The following is a 16577-nucleotide window of genomic DNA, read 5'->3' as shown; positions in this document are numbered from 1 at the left end:
CGCGGGGAGCCCGGGCCCCTCCGTCCTGCCCCGCCGCGGTGCGTTCGCGGTCCGGCCCGGGCCCGGCCTCCCCCGGGCGACAGGAAGGGCTGGCGCTGCCCTCCCCCGCCGCCGCCCGACCCGGCCTGGCCTGGCCCAGCCCGGGACGGCCCTTAGCGGAGGGGCGGCAGCCGGAGGTTGCGGGGGGGCCGCCCGCCGCCGCATCCCCCGCCAGAGCCGTCAGGTCGGTGCCCAGGGAGCAGCTGGGTCCGCGCGTCCCGGCCGACACAATGGGCTTTATTCCGCAGAGAGGTCTTGGGCTGCGATTCCCAACCCGAGTTTCGGATTCGTGTCACACGCCGGCGAGGCCCCGAGTTAATGGAAACTCTCTGTCTCTCTGCAGATGGCTTTCCGGATACCGCGATCCGCGCTGGGGATAACTCCCGATGTGGCCATTCACGCGCTTTGATTTCTTTCTCTCCACGTAGCGTCCCCTTCGTTCCATTTCAATGCGAGCAGGGAGGCTGACTGAGTGAAAGGTTGCTTTTGGGATCTTCTGTGAGATATACACTGCCTGGTGTTGGAGAGTGGAAGCTTTGTGCTAGAGAATCGTTCTTCCCATTCTTCTTAAGGAGTGGAGGGAGCTTTCTCTTCAACAATGATGAAAACCGAAGGCAAGGGGGAGAGGACTTTAAGAAGTGCTTCTCCACACCGAAATGCTTACAAATCTGATTTCCATGCTATCAAATGCTCTTTTGATGGTGTAAACAATCCTGACAATGCTTCCAACAAAACAGGCTTGCATCAAAAGCTGAGCACCTCTTCCAATGGAGGGGGAAGTGACCCACACAGTCGAGGCAGAGCTGCCACTTACGGCAACAGAGTACACAAGATCAAAAGTATGTTTCTGCAGATGGGAAGCTCTTCCTCTTGTGAAAGCAATCCACCTGCTGAGACTAAACTGATCAGCCGGGCCACAGCAGCGGAGTATGGATCTTCTCCAGGTAGTCCATCTTTTCTCATTGTCCAAAAAAACAATCTTCTTAATACAAGTACCAGCCCCAGTGGCAGTCCTGTGGATTCATTGTCCATGTCTTCTGCTGCTGACAAAGTCATCCGTAGCAGCGATGAGGCAGACTTGGACAAAGTAGCCCTGGCAGAAAAATTTTCAGAGACCAGGAAGCTCTTCGAGAGAAATATAAAACAACGGAGCTCAGTGGACAGATATTCCCCCAGCAAATGTGAAAGAAGTGAAGATAAGAGGAGACATGGTTCAGCTTCTGATTGCAGCAGTGTGGTGGACCACTTCAGTTTTAGTACAGAAGCAAGTCCTCCAGTTACACTAGAGAAAGTTGAAAATCAAAGTAATGAGGAGTTGAAGCAGCAGCATGCTAATAGTGGTTCCAAATCTTCCTTCCTGAATGCAGGGCCCATTTCTAGGAGGCTGGAAAGCTTTCTTGGTGACAGTGATACTGAAGAATCCAAAGAAACTTCCAAAAATGATAGTTCTCCAAATCAGGACCCTTTGAGAGGCCAGCAGACTTTGAATTCATCTGCTATTGCTGAAGGATGTCTGGAGAAAGGTGCATTCCCCAAAGTGCCTGAGATGTGCAGAGATGAGCCGAGCAAGGCACTGGGTAAAGACAAAAGAGACCAAGTAGAACTTGAGAGAAGCCTGTGGAATATGGGCACTATGCCTGCTCAGGAGGCTCAGCAGATATCAGATAGTGTTTGCTCCTGGGCTTCTCCCACAGAAGTGACTTGCACAGAGCTGGTTGCACAAGATGAAACCTCAGGGCATGAAAAAAAAGGTTTGGAGGAAGATCACGTTGATCAAGAGAATCAGAAGCTTGCATGTGATGTACAGGAAGGGAAGAGAAGTGACTATGCCTTGGAAGTGGTAGAAGAGTTTACGGATGGCAGCAAGACCAGTTGGGAAGAAGAAAGAGATGGGATGTCTGTAAGAGATGCTCCAGTTCCACAAGTACAGGATGTTCTAGAGCAGGAAGAGAATATTGAAGAAGAGGAGCAAGCGTTAGAAAAGCAAAGCGAGGACTTCAGTGATTTTGGAATAGAGAATGCAGGTTTTGATGATGACAGGGACACAGAGCCAGAAAACCAAGAGCCTGAAGGCAAAGAAATTTTGGAGGGAGAGGAGGACTATATGTATGACAGCGAATATGAGGAGTTTCCTGGACTTTCTGAAGAGGAAGATCCAGTGCCAGACCGAAAAGTCAAGTTCTCAACAGCTCCTATCAAAGTAAGTATATTTGAGATTCCTTTTTTCTTTTTAAATTGTTTTGCCGTCAAAAATATCAGGAAATAAATTTTGTGGGTTTTGTGTTTTTTTAAAGTTCTAAAACCATTTAAGAAATGTACCTTTATAGCTTTTTTTCAACACTAAGTATAGGAGAAAGTGCCACTTCAGAAAATTTATTAGTTAGTCACAAGTGTTTTCTTAATTACAGCTGCTTCATAGGATAGTGTAGAGAAATGCATGAGATTTTACTTGCTGGACTTTTTCAGGAGCAGATATATTTTAGGAGCAGATACAAACACCTTGACCTTTAATACTTTAATTTTTTTTTAATTGAAGCATTGCATTAGGAATGATTATTTTCAGTTTTCCTTTTCCACAAAAGTTTCAAAAAAATCCAAACAATCCCCCCCCTGAAAATTTTCATATTCAACTTCAGACTTGTTTATGCAATTCACTATAAGAAAATATCAAATGACTCGTTCTTGTATTTTAAGATTCTAGAATTCTCTCCAATAATAACCATATATATGTTGTTTGGTTCTAATGCTGATAGATGAATAAGTCGTAGGAGTGTTAACATGATTATTTTGGAGTTATGAAGTTGCAGAAGTGAAAGTTGGAGGGCAGATTGCCTAATGAGGAGTAGTGTAAGTTCTAACTTAAATTAAAAAGATTTATGTGTCTGATCTTCCCCCACCAAAAATACCCACAAAATAAGTTGCTCCACAACTTAAACTGTGTTTACCCATAGTCTCTTGCAGACTTGAATTATTGTAGTCTTTGTTAAACTTTGGAAGGAGAATTGGGAGACATTGACAGGGATGGAATGGGGGACTATACAGACTTTCTTCAGCATGCTTCTCTTCTACTATCACGTGACTGAAAGAAATAATTTTTAATAAACAGCTTTTACACTTTGTTGTTAGAGACTTATTTTACTGATCAGAGGGAGGTAAAAATTCTGTTGACTCTTGAACTGCCCACAGCAAAGAACTGTGATTTCCCAGTTCGCTAACACACACCAGTGCTGTACCCCAGAAGATGTTTTGATTGTGGCAAAAAAATTTGGCAAAATGTGAGTTTTGTTGCGTGTGGGTTTTTTAATAGTCTCTCCATAGACAAACTGACTTTATATGGCTTTCTTCTAGTTGATGTTGCTTTAGTGGTGACCTGGAGCAGTGAAGGGGAGAGTGCTGCTATTGAAAACTGCATAATGAGTCTGGTTAGGGCTGGGAGAGAGCCAGAGGGGCATCAGTCCATTTCTACATGCATTTGTGCACTCAGTATCTGAGCAAAGTGCCGTGTAGAGTCTACTGTAAATGTGTTAAGTGACTTCCTGCTGTAGGCAGGGTTTTACTGATCATTGCTGATATCCTACTGGAGCAGTGGCCGTTAACAGACTTTTGCCTTCTTTGCTGTGTCTATGCCAGACAGTTGAAAGCCCTAGTAGAAATCTCAGTGCCAACTGTAATGGTAGCTCTTGTGTAGACAAAACTCAGGTTTTGCTAACAAGCACTGTTCAATTATAGCTCCTTCTCTGAAAGCTACAGGAAGCAACCTGTCCCAGGTTACCATTTACACAATCAAGAGATGAATGGTTAGAAGCAACTGGTCGTGGTTTCCTATGAAAAATAACATAGTTCTTGCCATAATGCCCCACTTGGATTGGTAGAATAAACTGTACTTAATAGCAATAGGGTTATTGAGATACTTTTTAAGGCACTTAAATTGAAACTTGTGATACTTGCCTTCCTTTATCCCCTTTCAGTGAAACTTGACTGTATCTTTCCTACATTTGGTATAGAGATCTCTTTCTGCATGTCATTTTCAATAGGTTTTCCCTCTTTGTTCCTTTTGCCTAAGCAGTGATTTATGTTCCAATGTCTGCTTTTTTGCTTCATGTTTTCTATGATAATTAGTGGAAATAAGTCCTGGTTAAATGGTTTTTGGTATTTGTATTCTATAAAATAAAGAATTGCAACTTCTTTATGCCTACGCAGAACTTTCTTTAGTTCTGTATTTTTAATATCTCAATAACCTTTTAGAAAATCCCTGTTTTAGCTCACAGAAGGAAATCTCTCCATCTTTCTTCATAGATTTGGTGCATCATTAATTGGAAGAGAAAAAAAATCTCAGTGGTAGCTAAAAGATTATTCCTGTTCCCTACCACAGCTTAGAGCAATGCCATAGTGAGAAATGTATCCTAGTTGCTTCTTTTTTCAGCTTTATTTACACTAACACGTTTGACTAAAATGTGAATGCCATTTTCAGACATTTGTAGCCCCTGGAGAAGGTCTGTGATTCTTCTTCACACAGATGTTCCTGAGAGAGGCCAGGCTGCCCTTGCATTCTTGCTGCTTTCATTCTGAATCTCTAGTGATGACAAAGAAACCATCTGTTTCTCTTGCAGTTGCTGTTTAGCAGGTATCTGGTAGAGTTGAAGAAATCAAAATGTTCAGAATGTATTGGGCAAGAAAAAGCACATTCTCAGATCTGCAGTATTCTGCAGTGAGGGAGCTTTGACCGTTGCATTTGAAATACGCAGAAGGGAGGTTGGATATGTCTGTCAGTAATGGATAGAACTTGAGGCACCTTAAAAATAGCATTTATACTGCTGCAACAAAGAGAACTTGATTAATATTTCTGTTTCAAAGCTTCTAGTCAGTTGTAATATTGGCTAGGTCTTTGGGTAAAAGAAGGAGACTGTGGAGCTCCCAGGGGTAGCTAACACTGTTAGCACTGCATCTGACCTGTGCTGGAGGTCCGTAATTGTTGACATCTGTAGCAGGGCTTGGGAACATAATTTGATCTGATAATTTCAGGAAAGATGGAACATAGTTACACAAATACTCTGTTATTTTGTGTTGCCCTGTGCCTGTGAAAGCAAGCACAGATGAGACTTTTGAAAAGAAGTGTTTAAATTCCATAGAAACTGTTGATAAACGACATATGGGATTTTTTACTTGCTGTGGGTGACCAAATTCTCCAAGTCCTGCTGCTGTTTGATCTTTCCGGACCCTGGGGAACATTTTATCTTGGTTCTTGTTTTCCTGGAGTAGTTTAGAGAGTGATACAACACAGTTATTAGCAGAACTTTGCAGCCTGGGTTTGTGTTATGGTACATGAGCAGTTTTTACTCTCTTGTTGCCACACATGAAGCCAGTAAGGAATATAAAGCACGCTCTGCAGTCCAAGGTATTTGCAAGGGAACTGAATTTGCCTTTGTCTTGAAGTTTTTTGAGTAAACTGTGTAAACAATTAGCATTACACACAAGGCAAATAACATCAGGTAATTCTTCTGTCATCCCTTTATATTTCATTTTGCCTTTGTAATTTAGATGTTAACTTGCTGTCAGTTATGATATTACCTTGAAAGGCTTTCATTAACATGAATGTACTGACTGAGTGCTGTTTGATGTTTGTAATTTTGAAACTGTTTGGAAAACAAATGCTTGTTTTCAAATTGATTTCTTGAGATGTTTTCACCTCTGACTGTGTCAAACTTTGTCCTCCAAACCTTTAATAGCGCAGTGACTAACTTCTGCAATGATTTATGATCCTTAGAAATTCTGTAGCTCAGGCAAGCTGAAAAGATAGTACAGCTGCTGCTGCTTCTGTTTGCTTCTGTTTACTTATCAGTGTTATCTAGTTTATGTTGCATGGGAGTGTCTGTTCCCAGCTTTATTTGAATAGTAATATATTTTGAGCTGGTTTAGTCAAGAAAACAGTTTAAAAAAGTAAACAGAACAAACCCCAAACCTTCATAAAGGCATTACTTTTATATTTGTCACAGCTGATGATAAATTTGTTTCATAAGGAAACTGAAAGCAGTTTCACAGTTTGTGTGTTGTCCTAACCAGTCTAGTTTCAGCTGCTTCTGAGAGAATATGGGAATCCTTCATAGTATTGCCATTTGTCTTGCCCATCACAGTAAAGCTGTTGCATGTATAGCTGGGCACAAATGGTGGTGGTGTTCAGCCTTTCCTATTCTTCAACGTTTTTCATACAAAACTGCTTACTGTGGAAGTTAATGAAGTACTAAATGAAGATAACCCTTGAATTAGATTTTGACAGCATACCTGCAAAAGCTTTTAGAAGATGCACGTTTAGGGGATGTACAAATTTTCTAGGGGAATGTGTAGACTCGTGTTTTAACACAATGTTGGAGCATAGTGCTTCAGCTTCATACAGCCTCTGATTTTTGAACCATTCACTTGTGTACTGACAATGTCATACACAACAAGGGGCACAAAATACACTGCCTGGCTGAAGGTACCCAGACCCTGGAGTTTCTTCAGGAATTAGAGAATTTGTGGCTGGTCAATTGTCAGCCATTGCTCAAGCACTTCTGTAAGGTACTTCTGTGGCATTAAGAAACAAGTATGTGGGTGAGGGTTGATGAAGGAAAATAGAGATATGATTTGAGAACAGATTTAAACAGAATTGACTTATATGTGGGAATTAATTTTTTTTTCTTGATAGAAATAATGTGTTTTTCCATATTTCTTTGGGATCTTTTCCAATGACAATTTGCTTCTTTAAAGTCATAGATTTTAATTGTTTTGAAGCTCTGTTCATCAACATTACGACATTTGTAATGTAACATCAATACAACTTCTCTTCATATTTTTGTCTCAGTCTCTCCATGGTGCTTTTCAGTGACTTTTCACAAAAAATAATTCTGTTTTGTTCTGTCTGCATCTGAGAGTATGGCATTTCTGCAACTGAACAGTGTGAGAGATTAAAAATATGGATAATAACTGGAGGAAGAAAGTATATATTTTCACACATATTTGAAATTTTTTGTTGTTTTGGGGTTTTTTTGAGAAAAGATAATCTTTAAACCTTTATTGAAAGTTCAGTTTTCATACAAGTAATATGTTTCTTAAGTTAAATGTTTATTAAGCCTAAATGCATTTAATTCTTCTTATAGGTTTACCTGTGTTACAAAGTTCTGTGTTGAATCTTTCTGGTGCCTTTTTGGTCCTTGTTTTTTGATGCTATGATGCTTGTTCAGCTGTCTGGAAAAAAGCTCTTTCAACTCAAGCTGTCTTTGGTTTTTTTTTTTTAATCATACATCTTCTGATTTCATTTTTAGTAAATGTTTGATATATAAGTTTTACAATAGTAGGTTGATTTGGCATTTCAGGAGTCTTTGGATGAGAGTCCTGTGCCAGGACATGAGGCTGTAGATCAGAGATCTGAATTGGAACAGAAAAAATAAAGAATTTCTTTTTTTATCCTGGCTCACTGCTGGAGCAGCTTGACTCTACATTAGTATCTCAGTGTATTTCTAACTGAATTATTCTGCAGATGCAGTTAGACAATATACCAACTGACCTGCTTAATGTATTTGATTATGCTAGAAAACTATAGAAAAATAAGAGAATGTTGAGGTTATGGAGATTGGGTGAGGTTATCACCTGCTTGTCCTCACTCTCCTTTTCAGTCCTCCAGCTTCGAACTTCTAGCAATTTCACCTGGATTTATTAGGAAGGAGAGAGGGGTTTTAAAAAGTACTTTTAAAGTACTGATTGGTTTGTGGAAAATTAGCACTTGTATCAGAGGTGTATATTCATGGCCTCACTGATGACAGGGCTGCAGCTTCAGTTTAAGTTACTTGTTCTTTTTGGCTTAATGCTAGCTGATCACTATGTATTCCCAGCCTGAGCATTTCCAGCCCTCACTGTCTTTTACTTTGTCAGAACAGCTGTGGGGAACAGGAGGGAGAAAAGGAGGTAAATATGAGGCACTTAAGGGTTTCATGGGAGATGATTAGAAGAAACACTGAGGAGGTGGTGGGGGTCAGCAAAGATAAGCAAATTTATAGGAGACAAGTTCAGTAGCTCAACAGTTGAACTGCTGGAAGATTCGGGGTCTTTTGATGATGATTAGTGTTGTTAGTATGTGAGAATACATATCCTAGCCAGGTAAAAAATGAATCAGAAGTAGCTGAAACTTTTCTGCAGTTTACCTCTGGAGGGATGGAAAAATAAATTATCTCCTTTCCATATAATTCTAACAAAAAGAAAAGTGAGCACTAAGAATGACATCAGTAAAAAGATACTTGCCTGCATTATCTGAGTACATATTTTGTAATCTTTAGATCATGAGGATTGTGCAGGGGTTTTTACAGGGTTCTTACATTTTTATTTAGTAGGACAGTATTATGCAATATGTCAAATATCTTATTTTAGATGTTTTCTTTCATCACCCTCTAATGTGACTTGGCACAGTGAATTGACCCTTCTTTTTAGACCTGGGGTATTGATCATTGCTAATGACAGATTAATGCAGATTAGTTAATTGAGTTGATCTTGTACCCCCTGATGACAGGGTTATTTTGTTGTTTCCTCTTTAAGGTCTTTGGAATACAGGTGGACTATTTTTGTGTTCACTGTTATTCTTTTCAAGTTCCCCATAGTGATTTGCTTGCTGTTTAAATTTGTTCAGGCCAAGATTTTTGTTCTGCTGAATACTAAATAGATACATGTGTATCCATGTGGATCACCAGGGGTAAACTGTTGGTACCAAGACACCTGTGAAGTTTACAGAGGTTCGTAATTGAATCACCCTCTTTATACACAATTATAGCTTTCAGAAGCTAAATTTTTTTTTAATTTTTGGTGCTCCCTTTTATGTGATATTTTGAGTAGTTTTTCTTCTTCTGGTCATATGCTACTTATTTTGGAGCCTTTCAGTCTCTGTGTCAGTCAGAAAGCATTGCCACCTCAACTTGAGTTGCTGGAGGAATACAGCCAGGTCACAGCAGAGCTCTTCTGCATATGGCGATCACGGATTGTCTCTGAACTTCTCTGAATATCTGAAATGAAATAAAATCAGTGCTCTGAATCTGAATGGGTGCTTTTCTTTGTCTTCAATATTTCTTCCACACGAATTTAAAAATTAAATACCTGAAAGTGAATGTTTCTCCTTCTCAAGTAGTTAGCATGACCTGTCTGAAATACATACCATATTGTCTGTCTTATTCTTCAGCAGGCTACAGTGTTTAAGCTCCTGCAGTGAAAAACAGAACTGAAGAATAAATTTTACTGGTTTTATTGAGGATAAAGTAGAGAATGAGACTGGTAAAAAACTGGTTTATTTATGATAACTTTGTCCATATGAAATTGTTTATATTGTAGTTGTGAAGCAAGACTGTACTTTTGTCTTTATGTAAACTGACTTGGTTGGGATTTTTGATTAAGTCATACCAAGCTGCAATACCAAGGACATGTGTGCAGAGCCTGCCTGTCTACCTGGTTAGTAACAGAAATTTCTATCTTGAGTGTAATTGTTTATAATATCAACCTTTAACTGTTGCCAGCCTTTCTGAAAACTTTTTGAAGAGTAATGGTGTGAGTATTTAAAAAGTCAAATCAAACCCAGTATTTCTCTTTGCTGCTTCTATGATTATATAGTCTGAATTGAGTTAGATCAGATATAGGCAATTTTTACTTAAAATATACAAAGTAGTGCTAATAAAATACTAACCATGTAACTTTTGGAAGTAGAAGGAAGAATAGGATAGCAGCAAGATGTCTGCTTGAACAGAAGAGGGAGATGGTGAGAGTAAACTGTAAAGTGTACATTAGGCTTCAGTCCTACTTCAGTGCTGCTATTTCAAATGATTATTCATGGGCACTTCACATTTTGCCAGGCATCACAAAGGCCTCAGTTTGGAAAGCTGAAACTGTTTGCTATTGGATAATTTTCCCTGAGTTATAACTTGTGTTTTGAATGTTTGGCTTTATGGAGTGTCAGTAAACAGGCACATTCGAAGTGAGGGCAGGTGAGCCAAGGGCTGTCTGTGGTCCTGGCTGGGTGTGCTCCAGGGCCTCTCTCAGATGTTCAGTGTTGCTGTAACTGCCTGTGCAGGTGTTGTGAGGCTTCCCAGCAAATACTACAGGATTATATGAGAACTTTAAAGTGATGTGGATGTTGCTTCCATTCTAATTAGTTGGAAGCCCTTCCGGGCAGTTCCTGATTTCCTAATCTTACTGGTAATTACTTTTGTAATGTTCTGCTTTTCATTAGGCACAAACAAATCTATACACTAGAAATGAATGTTGCAGTGGAGGACTTTGAACTGTGTTAAGTCTGTAGCACTTTCATGCAAGCATATGGTAAATTAGTGTTTGCCCTCTAACTAATTAATATTCTTCTAAAAGTAACATATTTAAGTAGACATTCTTCTGTGCTGTGAAGAGTTTGAAACATGTGAAGGTTATTGTTGTTCTTCTGTGATAATGCTATTTTCTGTGTTAGCACTAAGATGATATAAGAAATTTTTAGTTCTATAATAGTTACAGGAACTGAACAGTAGGATCTTTTAGACAGGTGTGTTGGTGTTTTTTGAGTGCTGGTCTTGTCTTGAGGATGTCTAGATAAGCAGCTTCATAAAAGATACGAAACCAAGTTTTGTATTCAAAAAGTGATTAATTTTTCTGGTGTGACGAATGATAAATATATATGCTGTTTGAGCACTAAGTATGCTTTAAAATTTACAATTAAGTGTCTTAACAATTTAATTCAAATAATTCCTAAAAATTCAGCCTTCTGTCAGAACTTTTTTAAAATCAAATTAATTGTATTCATTCTAAAGGAAAAAGGTTTTAAGTTAAAAAAAAAAAAACCTTTTCAGATTGCATTTTTTTGCTTGACAGCCTCCAAAAGTTATTAATGCTAGGGTGCTAGGGTAACCTCCTGGATATATAACAAGCTATGGTAAAAGGCTTGTGAAATTCACATGGTTTCCACAGTAAAATTCATGTGTTTCCCCTGCATTGAGCCAATAACTTGTGTTTGCTAAAGTATATCTTTTAAAAATACCACTTGCGGTACTAATAATTTTTAAATCTCTAGCTAGCAGTGGTTTCTGAATAGTAAGATTAGAATTTCTTTTGTCTGTAATGCATTTGATTCAGTGACTAAACCCTGCCAGACACAGTGCAGGGATGAACATGTTTAGCTTTCTCATCAGTCTTCTAAACTGTGAACTTACATTATTTATTATCCACATTTAAATGTTACTTTTGCTACTTGGCAAGAACAACTTGCTGACCAGTTCTGTATTTTCTGTATTAATATCAACATTTTTTCTCTCTCATAAAAGATGAACACAATGTTATGATTCCACATGGACACAATAAAAATTTCTGTATTCTACTCTTGACCCTTCAGTCGTAGTTTTTGTAATGTGCTTTTGCTTTTCTTTCTGTTTTTGCACTGTTTGGCTTCTGGTTATAAGTTTTACTTTTCTTTCTGTTCTTTGTAAATTAATGTTTTTCCTCAAAATTATTTTTTCTGAAGATTGTAGAGGGGTTTGTTGCTCTTACTATTTGGAAATAGGGCTACCTTCTTTTAATTGTGAGGTTATGATTTTTAGAGTATTACCCAAATGTTCTCATACAGTTGTCAACTGTCACTTTAAGGCAAAAGTATGAATTTTTTCTCTTGGTGAATTACTTAGAATTACTTAGAATAGGCTTTTCTTAGAAAGGTAGTATGCATAAATATTAGGATTCTTCATTTGCGTAGATATGTTTATGACATTATTTTATTAGTAGCAATTATAACATCACTGGAATTTAAGGAACAACTAGTTTTCAATTCTATTATCCACTCCTGGTGGATGAACCATTCCTATAATTGATTTTGTATAAAAATGAGCAAATTCCATGAGAGTCTAAAATACAATTCTGTTACTATTAAGTTGGAAAACTAATAAATCATTTTTAGAAGTTCCAGAGATATTTTAATGCTGGTGCCCAAGGCTTGCAGTGAACATAATGCTGTTGTTACGGTGCAATTTTGATTCCCCAAATTTCTAGCACTTCATAGTGTTGTGCAAGAGCCACAGTTGTCCCTGTGGTTCATTCTTCCCTGAAGAATGTCATTCTTCAGTAGATGGTAACTACTGGCATCATCTTCTGCTCTGTTAGACCACTGAGTTGTAAAGAACTAAGAAAATACAGTGTCACTGTATCCAAAATGAACTATTGCCCTTCTCCACATTTTGCTCAACCATTTGATAGTTAAGATATCTTTTTTATATTCTAGTCATACTGTTAATACTAGATAATATGTATATGAATTTATACTTTTTTTCATGCCTTGGTATTTGATTTGCCCTCAAGAACTCAGTTATTCTCAATAACAAGTTATCATTTGTCCACACGTGAACTTCCTTTTTATTGTTAGTTTAAAATTCAACTTATCATAATTTGACTATGTTTTTGGAGATGCTGCTTTTTCTGTTGGGATGAAAAATAAACAAACTAGGCCAGTCTTGTTCCAAAGGGTGAATAATGCTTCATGAAATGCTTCTGCTGCATATCCTATTTAGTGATTTGGGAGCTGAGGGGGGTGATTAATTTAAAGAACTTGGCCACCTTTTTTCTGCTAGTGGTAGAGTAAGACCATTTAGATGGTTTTCTTTGTCTGTTTTGCAGATTTTTTTTGTAAAGTTCATGGAAGACATACTGTAAGTGTGACCCTGTTGTTTTTTCTGTGTCCAGTTGTTGCCTACTGGTATCTGTGTGAAAGTCACAAGGAGTTTATGTATTGGCCTTAATGCAAGACTTAGGAATAACAGCTTCTAAGGAAGGTTCTCTCATTGTGGAAGACAGAAGATTTGTGAGAGTGGGTTTCTTCCTTCCCTTTCAGCCAAGTGGATCTAATCTTGCTTGCTTACTGGACTGACTGTATGGCCATGCCACGTTTCTGGAATAGATGTTTTGCAGGGTTTGGGAAGAGTTTGTGAAACTGATCTCAAGTTGTAGTCTGAAGGTGATGCAGTAGGCTCCTTGGGAAATACTGAATTATATTGGCTGCATTTTGATAATCTGTTTCAATGACGATTGTTCGGTGTCCGAAGCTACTGCTTTGCAGAGCTAAAGCTATGTACTAGTCAGTGTAAATTCAGAGGGAAAATGTAAATTACAGTTAATGCTGTGGTATTTCTATGATTACCTGTTGGGTGGTCTCAGCAGAAAATACAACAGTTGCAAAAATATAGCAAAGCAGTGTAAATGAACTTTGTGTCAGGGCTGCATGTTCTTGATTAGGGAGATGGCTGCTGCAGCAGCACTGAGTGTTTTTTGCCTTACAATGATGCTGGATAAAACACTCAGTGCCTGCCAAACATTTAGCAGATAAACCTTATTTTTAAAGATAAATGGGGGTGTGATATTTTTACTTTTTTTTCCAAACTTCTTAATTTAAATACAGTTAACGAACGTGCTGATATGTAAGATTAACCCTGTTACATATAGTCTATTCTTCCTTTCCAGATTTCTGTCTTAATTTGTGTTGTTTGTTTTTCTTTTATTTTTAACAATTCAGAAACTCAGCTGGAGTGAATACTAAAAATAGTAATGTATGTAGCAAGGCATTTCCTTTTCCTGGGAAACTGCGCGATTCCCTTGCAAAATCAGAAAACTACATCTGTTTGAAACACTGCAATTGGCAGATGGTGTGGGGGGAGGGAAGAAGAGAGGAAGGATTTGGTGGAATGTAGTCCTAATGAAAAAAGTCACACGATATCAAAGAGGAGCTGACTGATTTCTTTTAACTATTTGGTGCATTTGCAAGATAAAATGTGTTTAGGTGATTGTTTTGAAACTTAAAATGTTACTTTTGTGCAAGCTGGAAACTGTGTGACAGCAGCAGTATTTATTACATTGGTGGTTGTTTAGAAAATGAGATCTCTGAAAGTACCACTTTAATTTCCTTACAGATTGTCTTTCAATTATATGATGTTTGAAAGGAGGTGAGAAGACATTAAAAAAAGTTTTCTGTTACATTTCATAGGTGTTCAGTACTTACTCAAATGAAGACTATGATAGACGTAATGAAGAAGTTGACCCTGTGGCAGCCTCAGCTGAGTATGAACTTGAGAAAAGGGTGGAAAAAATGGAAGTGTTTCCTGTGGAAATTGAAAAAGGTGCAAATCAAATCTTGAACATTTGCAAGAGATACTGTGGGAGCAAAAGATAAAACCATGGCTGTATATTCCTGGAATTTAGGTCTTGAATTTTTGAATGTGTGTCTAGGGTTGGATTTGTGGCAGGTTCTGGTCTAGTGAATTTAGTGAGTGTTAAGTGCAGATTGTCATACTGAATTGAAGGTAGGAAGGCTACAGGGCAAAAAGCCTTTAAGTAGTATCTACATATAAAATATATTGTATTTTTTTCTCTTTTTAAAAGTGAATTTCTATTATCTTTTGTGTAGAAAGACTTGGAATGCTTTGAAACACCTCAGTTCTGCTAACTGTTCCATCATATGTCATGCAGCTAATGTTAGATTTTTGAATCCCTTAGGTGACAGGGGTCTGGGCATCAGTATCATTGGAATGGGAGTTGGTGCTGATCAGGGACTGGAAAAACTAGGTATTTTTGTAAAAACAATAACAGATGGTGGAGCTGCTCAGAGGGATGGACGGTGAGTTTTTTGTTGAATTGATTATGCTTTTTACAAATTTCCAACTGAGCCCAGTTGATTTCATTAGATATGCTGAATACTGTGAATAAAAATACAAAAGCTGAATGCAGCTGAGTGATTATTTCATTCCTGCTTTATGTTAAATTTTAAAAAATGAGTTTTTTATTACAGGACATTTTTGCTAAGTGTCTGTAGATCTACTTACAACATATATGAGAAAATTTCAATATGAGCTCATGTGTAGAAGTACCACAAAATCATCTTGACACTCCAGAACACCAGTCACAGTGTAAATAATATAAAAAACATCGAGTCAGACACTGTGTAAATTTGAATTAGTGATTTGCATAGTGACAGAGGATGAGGAGTCTATTTTTAAGCAATGAATTTCAATGGAATCAGAATTTATCATTGTAAATACTGGTGAGTTTTAAGTGATATTTGTCATGTCAAAAATGTTTCAAGCCAAAATACTGTTGTTTAAATGATAGCTAAGCATTTATTTATTTTGCAGAATTCAAGTAAATGATCAGATTGTTGAGGTTGATGGCATAAGTCTAGTGGGAGTTACTCAGTTCTTTGCAGCCACTGTTCTAAAGAACACCAAAGGCACCGTGAGGTATGTATGTTTTCTCTGGAATAATAGTTTCTTTTTGTGATTTTTCATTCATGGAGAATACAAAACCACAGTATGAAAATTTTACAAAGATATTGTGGAAGGCAGTGGTGTAGCAAACTTAATTTCTTAAGCATGTCCTAAATTTTTTTGCTTCAAGATAATCTGTTTTTTTTTCTGTAGGTTCCTGATTGGGAGAGAGAAGCCAGGGGCTGAGAGTGAAGTAGCCCGTCTCATTAGTGAGACCTTGGAGCAAGAGAGATGTCTGTATGAGCAGCACTATGTTCATGATGATACAGAGCAGGTAAAATATTGTTCATGCTCTGCTAATGGGCTAAATGGTGGGGTTTAATCCAACTGAGGCAAAAAAAGTATAACACAGGCAACTTGTCAAAAACAGGAAAATAAGCGCTTCGTACACTACTGTTGTTAAGGCACATGGGTATGGCTTTATCACTAATCCAAAGGACACTTTTAATTGTCATCTGTATGTGACAATTTTGTGCATGTCTTTCTTAGCTCTCTTTTGTGGAACTTTGATGAAGGTGTTTGCACGTTATCTTTAGCAATTACCATAGGTATAAGAAATTAGAAAGGAATACTAACTAGTCAAGAATTTTGCAGCTGGATTCCTTGATTGTGTGCTTTGGTTATTGCTACTATCTTAATGCAAAAGTGTATGTGTGTGTTACAGAATGTTGTGATTTTCTCATTTTGTCAGGATGATGACTATGATGATGAGGAGGAGGATACATACGAGTCACATTTACATGGAAAATCTGTAGAAGTTTTTGATCTTCCTGAAAATGAAGATTTTGGTTTACTACTGGATATGGATTCAGCAGAGTCTCTTCTTAAATTTAAAGAGGTGTTGTAGCAGTTTCTTAAATATTCTTTGTGATGCAATGGAGAACATCTGAACCTTGTAGGATTTGGATATAATCTCCTTCATGTTCCCTCTCTTGCTTTGGGTTTTTTTTTTCCCCAGTGTCACCAAAAAATATCTCTGGTAAATGTCCATTGAAATGTAGGTCTTCTGTAATTTTTTATATCCTATTTCCCTATGCATATTTACATTAAACAATCTTTTGATTTAAATTAAATTTAAAAAGCCCTTGGAAACAGGCGATAGAATCCAGCCCTAGCTCTGTCCTTGTTGTCTGAGTATTGCATTAGATAGGATGCTTCTTTTAGTTCTCCTGTGGCCCACTGGCTTGTGCTTGTGTTTGCTGCCCATTAGAATGGCTTTAGCTGCAGAGAGCATGGGGGTTGTGCAGA

General features: G+C 38.0%; 1 protein-coding gene across 2 annotated transcripts in view; it reads left to right on the top strand.

Moving 5' to 3' along the window:
- LOC311155871 (neurabin-1-like) overlaps positions 1-16577 on the top strand; it is a 41380-nt gene that overhangs the window by 429 nt on the left and 24374 nt on the right. For both annotated transcript variants that reach the window (XM_084209345.1, XM_084209344.1), the window contains exons 2-7: positions 383-2239; positions 14054-14186; positions 14563-14683; positions 15198-15302; positions 15483-15603; positions 16021-16167. In XM_084209345.1, the coding sequence (XP_084065471.1) occupies positions 638-2239; positions 14054-14186; positions 14563-14683; positions 15198-15302; positions 15483-15603; positions 16021-16167 (2229 nt within the window). In that variant the 5' untranslated portion in view covers positions 383-637. The remainder of the gene's footprint in view (positions 1-382; positions 2240-14053; positions 14187-14562; positions 14684-15197; positions 15303-15482; positions 15604-16020; positions 16168-16577) is intronic.

This window comes from Fringilla coelebs (genome assembly GCF_963513975.1).
Source record: "Fringilla coelebs genome assembly, chromosome: 7".
Classification (NCBI taxonomy): Eukaryota; Metazoa; Chordata; class Aves; order Passeriformes; family Fringillidae; genus Fringilla; species Fringilla coelebs.
This window is presented reverse-complemented; position numbering and strand designations above follow the sequence as displayed.